General features: G+C 45.7%; 1 protein-coding gene across 1 annotated transcript in view; it reads right to left on the reverse strand.

The window, feature by feature from the left end:
- Nucleotides 1-6,575, reverse strand: part of CA7 (carbonic anhydrase 7) — a 10,922-nt gene extending 4,347 nt beyond the window's left edge. The window contains exons 1-3 of the mRNA XM_027665163.1: nt 6,487-6,575; nt 4,262-4,459; nt 1,372-1,490 (exon numbers count right to left, since the gene is read on the reverse strand). Of these exons, the coding sequence (XP_027520964.1) occupies nt 1,372-1,490; nt 4,262-4,459; nt 6,487-6,526 (357 nt within the window). The 5' untranslated portion in view covers nt 6,527-6,575. The remainder of the gene's footprint in view (nt 1-1,371; nt 1,491-4,261; nt 4,460-6,486) is intronic.
- Nucleotides 6,576-8,252: the final 1,677 nt, after the last annotated feature.

The raw sequence follows: 8,252 nt of genomic DNA on the forward strand, positions 1-8,252 counted from the left end.
AGAGAGGGGGGGAAAGAAAGAGAGGGGGGGAAAGAAAGAGAGGGGGGAAAGAGGCTCTTCCTATGGGCTCACGCTGTGTGCAGCTAGTTCTGGCCGGGATTCTCCCCCCACACCCCTTCATCGATGGGCACAAGCCGCTGCCAAACACGGAGGAGGGAAGGGGCGGCCTCCTCCCCCAAAGGTTCCTCCGCAGGTCGGCCAAGCCTCCCCAATGAAACCCCAGCCGGTCCGGGCTGGGGGCAGAACAGAGCACAGAAGGGAGGTGAACCCAGGCCAGAAGCTGCCGGATACCCGGCTGAAAACAAGATGAACCACAGAACCCCTCTACACAACATGCCCTCCCTGAGTCAGGGCAAAAGTGAAGTGAGGATGCCGTTTTCCAAGGAGAGGGGAAAAAACTTAACCTTCCTCCCCCAGTCTTCTGAGGGCCATCAGCCTGGAATGCAAGACTACTGGTCTCTTTTGTGTGTGTCAATCATCCCAGCCGAAAAACCACCCTCCCATGGGAGGGGACCCACGACCCCATGGAAGAGATCCAGGCTGGAGCAGCTCCTGAAGGACTGCAGCCTGTGGGAAGGACTCACGTTGGAGAATTTTGTGGAGGACTGTTCCCCGTGGGAGGGACCCCACAGAGGAGCAGGAGAAGAGTGTGAGGAGTCCTCCCACTCAGGAGGAAGCAGCAGCAGAGACAAGATGGGATGAACTGACCACAGCCCCCATCCCACATCCCCCTGCACTGCTCAGGGGAGGAGGTAGAGAAAGCTGGGAGTAACGGAAAGCCCAGGAAGAAGGGTGAGGAGAAGGTTTTAAGATTTAGTTTTTATTTCTCATTATCCTACTCTGATTTCCCCCAGCTAAGCCTGTTTTCCTGTGTCAGTACCTGGTGACTGATCTCTCCCTGTCCTTATCCTTATCCTAACCCACAAATGTTTCACTGCACTTTCTCTCCCCATCCAGCTGAGGAGGGCAGGGATGGAGCAGCTTTGACATCCAGCCTGGGTCAACTACCACACATCTTTAATTTGAAACAAATCAGGCATTAACCTGTGACCTGACTTCCCTGGCACAGGCCTTCATCCTACAAAGCACTGTGCTCCAGTACTCACTGGTAGACTCCAGGATGCCACATTCCCATGGTGTTTTGGTTGGATTGTGCTGGGAGAGCCTCATGCCTTGTCCTGGCTTTGCAGAACTTTCTCAAGAGCCCCCATATGAAGCCATTTCTAATCTATGGATAACACTAGCTCAGAGTCTGGGCTGCCCTAACCACAGGGAGTAAGCAATGAGAATCCTAATCCTGTCCCCACTGCACACACAGTCACTTGTCAACAGCATTTGCATGAAATAACCCCAGTACAAACCCATGGTTACCTCACAGGGAAAAGGTTTGCCATCAATCGTGTGCTCTGAGCCCTGGCTGTGCGTTCTCCCCCAGTGAAAGTGGAACTGCTTCAGCCGAAATGGGTTCTGGAAGGGCCCACCACTGATTGCTAGGCAGGTAAAAACAAGAAAAAGAAAGAAAAAAGCTTTTTAGCTCCCTGCTAGTCCAAACTAACCACTGTTGGCACAATAGTGGAAAAAGGCCAGCAGCCTCTGCCAGCGTGAGAAAGATGTATCATCCACACAGTTAGGAGGGGTGGATTTATTAATGGAAAGCACCTAAATTCATGTAGAAATATAAGTAAAAAAACATTGAATGGCTACCTATCTAGAATTTTGTGGCCTTCTTGGAAGAGTATATTTGACATAGGAAGGTGTGGTAACCATTGTCATGGTTTTTATTGTGTTTAACAGGAAAGGCATAACCAGTGGAACAGGTTGAGAGCAGCCCTGGGAGAAGGACCTGGGGGGCTGGTGGGGGAGAGGCTGGACATGACCCAGCCCAGAACCCCCCATGCCCTGGGCTGATCCCCCAGTGTGGGCAGCAGGGCAGGGGGGATTCTGCCCCTCTGCCCCTGAGGAGAGACCACCCTGCAGAGCTGCTCCAGCCCTGGGAACAGCACAGCAAGGACATGGAGCTGCTGCAGAGAGTCCAGAGGAGGCCACAAGATGAGCAGAGGGCTGGAGCAGCTCTGCTGGGAGGAAAGGCTGGGAGAGCTGGGGGTGTTCAGCCTGGAGAGGAGAAGGCCCCAAGGAAACCTTATACTCTGAACATCAGGCAGACAATTCAGCTAAGTATTTCCTTTTTACAGTATCTTTACTTCCAGTGGAGGTTATCTATATTCCCTTTCCTTTAAATACCTGATCCCATAAAAGAGGTAATGCAATAGCTCGTACTTCACATGACACCACTCAATCTCAAGTCACCTTATAAAGGTAAGGAAGTGCTACAGAGATACTTAAGTGTTATTTCTAAATGATGTATGAACAGGCCAATGTTTAAGGTGCCACCTATAGAAGATACTTGATCAACAGCATCAGTAATCCCTCCTGTAACTTTATATGGCACCAAATCTAATACATTTTGCCCAACAGACAGGAAAACCCAACCAAAAAGTCTTACATTAAGAAAATTAAAATTATGTTTGGTATCTGTAAAGCATCCTCAGTGTAGCATTTTATTTAAAAATTTAAAGCAGGGGCTTGCCCAGTGTTGCCACATGTGCATGGTTCCAGCTGGCCTTTGTGCAGGAAACTGGCCTCTCCAAAGCAAAGGTTTTAGTACTAATGAAGATTTTAAATATCTCCCAGTATGTTTTTCTCAATTTAGCAAAGGAATGCATCACCTGTCCCAAATATTTTAAGAAATTAACTATGATGGGTTACTCTCGAAATTCTGTTGTGCCAATTATTCAGAGCTGAGTCACTGGATCTATTTCAATACAACTAAAACCTGTTTGAAACATATTTTCCACTCCTAGCAATCATCTTCCTTGGAAAAGTATTACTAAAACCAGTACTTTGTGTGGAAAGGGCAGAGGTCTCATTCCTGCATGTTCTCTGAGTCTGTATCTCTATATGCAGAGTAATAGATGATGTTTAATCTTTAAAGCTGAATAAAGTTTGCTGTTACAGAGATAGAGTTCAGCTGAAAATTGCATGAAAGTAGTCAGCAAGCTGAGATAATCCTTCCAAAGATATTTTAATAATTCCCTTTGTAGGGTGACAGGCTGAATGGATCTGTGCAGTACAAGTGGAAAATGCACATCCAGTCCTTTCCAATTCAATTAAGATGCTTAAAAACCTGACTCTTCCATGGGGCAGTTTCTTAAATTCATTCCAGAAGAGAAATTTTAGAACAAAATGGCTTGAATTTCAACCCCTAGCCCTTATTTCAAAGGGTTACCAGCATGGACAAGCCACTTCACAGAAAGAGTAACTTGCTTTGAATATCCAGATATCCAATTTAGGCAGCCTCAAACAACACACACAGAAGGATGATGAAGTTAGATGATACATTTAAAAGCTGTTCAGAGTTGGTTTTTTACATTCACTCTTCCCATTTATCAGCTACTTTATCATCTCCATTTGAATGCTCTTCCCCTACCTCCAGATGTAAAAGCAAGGTCTTCCATGAAAGTAGAATTAACAGGGGAAATAATCAAACACTTAAAGCTTTTACATTCCCTGCCAAGAGCTGAGACAAGGATAATGTCCAGCTGCAGACAGTCCAACATCCACAAGCTGCAGCAAACTCAGAATTAGCTGAAGGTTTTATAAATTCTGCAGAAACTGAGCTGCTCTGAGGCAGGGAGGAAAGAAAACAGTGCAAGGTGACAGTGACTGTCCAGACCCAACTTGGTGCAGTGGCTGTGATTATGATGACTATGCTTGTATGACCCATTTCTGCTAATCCTCTTCTCTTTCCTGTGGATGGAAACTGGGCAGTGAGCCAGAGCTGGCATGTGAGTTAGTGTCTTTGGATGATCGTGGAACAGGGCAGTGAGGAGCTTATGCACCTGCTCTGCATGCTGGAGGTGGTCTAGGAGAGATGGTGGAGAGATACAAAGATTCCCTGTCCTGCAAACTCCACATTTCATTTAAAAGAAGAGCACTGCAAACACATTTCTGGTTTTCCTGACGCAAAGAGGTTTTCCTAATGCAGAAACACTATTCTGCTCTGCAATATTGCACAGCTAGAGATGCTCAAAGTGAAGACAACAAACATGAGGCTTGAGAAGACAGAATATGAAGGGCTCTGGTCACCTGCCTTGCTCTAAACTGAAATTATACATCACAGAAGTTACACTGCACAGGATGTACATAATTGTTTCCCCAAGTCACAAATGGTGTTCTAAGTCAGTTGGCTGTGTTATCTCACCTGCCTTGTCATCAGTATCTTCAAACTCCACCATAACTGAATGGCCAGTGTTGGAGATGCTGAGGGATGTGCACGACTCATAGGAGATGATCAGTGGCTTCAGATTCGGGTCATAAACTGCTCTTGCAGAAACAATATCAATGGGGGACTGGCGGCTCCCCTGGGCAATAGGGTAGGATTTGTGCCACTCTGAAGGTCCTTCAAAAGGAAAGAAAGGAAAGCATCATTATTTCCTTCCTACTAAACACAAAATCATTATGGGTTTTCATGAGGCTTGAAATAAAGCTTGCTCAGCAAGGGTGACTTGAATGTTTGGTATCTGAGAAATCCATTTCAATTCTAAGCTGGCATGTTTTTATTAGCACAAACAGGCTGCAACAAGATGGGGATTCAAACATCTCACACAAAACACCCTGAGGAAATCATGGCACATCGACAGACTGCTGTACCTTCAGCTACTTGGGCCACTCATTTTCTGCAGACTTTGCAGTTACATTGCAGAGGTGTCTGAAGGGCTTCCAAGGTGGGTGCAGGTGTAAACACTCGCGCACACACACACACACACACACACACACACACACACTCCCCCAAGGAGACAGCCTTTAATTCTTCCTGGGGAAAAGAGTGTAAAAGCTCCAGCAATTCAAATGAGATGCAGATGACTCAACCTCTTAAGCTACTGAGTGTGCAGTTATTTTTAAAATCCTTTTATGACTGCAGTAAATCTTTGAGGCAGCTCTATTCTTCACTCATGCCCATTATGGTATCTCCCTACCCTGAGTGAAGGGTACACCATGTTAATTAACATTTTTGGACATCCTGACCTCAACAGAGTGGGGAGAAAGACCAATTTAATAACACAACTCTGCTGCCAGAGCTGGAACATTCTTATGCCCTTTGAGATAACAAAAGCTTATCCATATCAAAGGATTACTTTTTCTTATGCCTTGTTTTTTTTTACTTTGGTATGGTAGTACAAGCAGCAAGTAAATTCTTCTACTGCTTCTGCTCATAAAGTATTAACAGTAACAATTTGGCTTCCAGATTCTCAAGAAGCACATTTTTAATTGTAGCATTCTCACATACTTTCACAAGGGGAAGCTTTTTTAATCAAGCACAGGTATTCAGCCTCCTTGAGTTTACATAACAAAACAGTGATCTATTATACTTTTATTTGGCTTTGACATTTTCTGCAAAGCTAAGCTTAGAAAATAACATCTTTTCTCAGCCTGCCTGTAAAGCAGGTTTAGGAATTAAATGCTGTTAGACAAGGTAAGGCAATATCATTTGGCTCTCAAGCTTCATAAGAGCATATATGGCTTTATGACTACTCCTACCTGCTCAAACATAGCATCTACCAGCACTAACCAGCTTCACTTAGTATTCAACCTTGCTTTTGGACTCACAGAAACTAAAGGAGTTGCTGTTAAGAGACTGCCCCTGAAGGTTATGCAGAATAATCTCGTTGGACACTCAGCAGCTAAAATAATTGCTGCCAAAAGAGAGAGAGGCTCCTGAAAGTCATGCAAAAGACTGTTTCATTGGACAGCACCAGCCACTCATCCAACCCTCCTCTGTGAAGGAGCAGGCACTGCAAAACACTACTGTGGGAATCTTTCAGTAGCTTCACATTTCCCTCTGACACATCCTTGGGGGTGGGAAGCAAGGGAGGACAGCTAAATTAAAAACTGTCAAATCAGAAAGCATAAGTTGTTCTGTAAGAGATCTCTGATACTGATCTGTACAATTTAGTGATGTTCTAGACATATTTAACATATAACTTAGTTTATTCACTTCTATGGAAGCCTAGAGATCACGTTTCAACAGCTGCACAGTATCAGGAGATTCATTACTGCTCTGCTAAATCTTTGTTACTTACAAGAATTGCTTGTGGAGAGACAGACACAGTTAATCTTTTTCATAACAGCTTTTTGGAAAGGGACCCATCTCTGCAGCCTGAAAAAAACCCCCACTCAGTCCTGCTTCCCTCAGTTCAGGAATGCTGATTGCAACAGTGAAAGGCAGCAGGCATAAGCCTGTGCATCTTTTGGTGCCACTTTCTGGGTGCTATTGATTATCAATAAAGTAATTAATTACCTGCTGTATATACTTGATGCTTGCAGACCTCGAAACGCAGGCAGCTCTGCAGGGCTCAGGCAACAGCTCTAGAAAGAAAACGAGTGGGGGGAGACAGAGAGATGCAGCACGGAAATGCCATAACCTACCGTCATCCTGCCCATATCCCCAACTGTGCTGGCCAGTCATTTTGGGGAGCTGCACCCTGCCGTGCTCCAGCTCCTCGAGCAGGGCACTGCTGCTCACCTGCCTTTATAATGGCTCACCGTGGGATAGGGTCAGCCCCTTAAAGATACAGAGCAGCCAAAGCAATTCCTGCAGGACGGGGAGAGCCTTTCTCCTCCTGTTCCTGCTCCTGTCCTGCTCCCTCTATTTGCTAAGGCAGCACAGAAGGAAAATGTAAAACTGAAGTCTCAGGACTTAGAGAGGAAACTGTCCAGGTGACATGCTGTCCTAGGACACATGCAGATCACATTCAGGAAAAAGCAGCAGTGTTTTCTCACTCTACTCCAAAGCCATAACATGCTCTGAGCACCAGGCACAGTAACACGTGCAGGTGGCAGTGGGACCTGCCCTGCTCACGTCTGTGCTCTGCCTCTCTTTTCTGAAACACTCCCTCCAGCTGCAAAAAAGGAACGGTGTTTTCGCCTGATTTGTAATTAAAACTTAAGAATCAGTGATTAGATGGGATGGAGAATATTCTCATCTCAGGAAAAATTCCTTGTGCTACTTTTAAACAAGGTAAAAATCACATACACTAAGGGTGAATTGGCAATCTGATTTTATTTTTCTTTGTAACTTTAAGGAAACTTTTTAAATACACAAAAAGGAAACTGTGGTTATATTAGGGAACAGAACACAGCAGACTCCAAAGAAAGGAGTTGATCTGTGAAGCCTCAGTTATCTGGAATGATCCAGTGCCTGTACCCTGCTAAACCCATGAAGAAGCTACAGTGAGACACCCAATCTGTAGCTGTAAAATGACTTAAGACATCTCTATGGCAAGGGAAATGGCTCCTTGGTAGCAATTTTGTTGGATCCAAGCAAATGCTCCCTGTCAAGGCTACATTTTATAAACATATTGATTTTCGCAAAGACAACAGCACACAAAAATAGGTATTCTATTATGCAATCAAGAATATGGAAGGAAAAAATCAATAAGAGTATTTTATACAACTGTTACATTGTGGTACTGCCTTGTAAGAATTAATTTCATTCTTCAGGAGGTTTCCATAAGAGTCAGCTATAAAACCTTGGAGAGCAGCTGATGCAAGCTAAATCACTCAGTGAGGGATGTAAACTGCTCTAAAGGTCTCCACAGGAGAGTTCTGTGATGACTTAATCAGCTCAGCTTCTCAATTTATTTCTGTTAAACTGTGTGATGTGCTCAGGTCCCACACACACACCTGGCATGGACAGCACAGGTACAGCTGTGGTCAAGCAGTCTGTGCACACAGGTCTTGTGGGGACCAAACACTGGGGCCAGCATGGCCACGAGGTTAAAAACATCACCAGCCTGTCAGGGAGGGGATTGTCCCGCTCTGCTCTGCCCTGGGGCGGCCTCACCTCAACATTGGGGCAGTTTGGGGGGACACAATGGAAGGAAGGGATTGAGCCATCAGAGAGTGTCCAAAGGAGGGCAAAGAGATGGGGAAGGGCCTTGATTGGAAGGTGTGTGAGGACACTGAGGGCACTTGGTGTGTTCAGCTGGAGCAGAGGAGACTGAGGGGAGACCTCAGTGCAGTTCCAATTCCTGGGCAGGGGCAGAGGAGGGGCAGGGACTGAGCTCTGCTCTGGGGGGACCAGGGACAGCAGCCAGGGAATGGCTGGAGCTGTGTCAGGGCAGGCTCAGGTTGGATCTCAGGCAAAGGTTCTTCCCCCAGAGGCTGGTTGGGCACTGCCCAGGCTCCCCAGG

Source organism: Corapipo altera, unplaced genomic scaffold (assembly GCF_003945725.1).
Source record: "Corapipo altera isolate COAL_440 unplaced genomic scaffold, ASM394572v1 141, whole genome shotgun sequence".
Taxonomy (NCBI): domain Eukaryota; kingdom Metazoa; phylum Chordata; class Aves; order Passeriformes; family Pipridae; genus Corapipo; species Corapipo altera.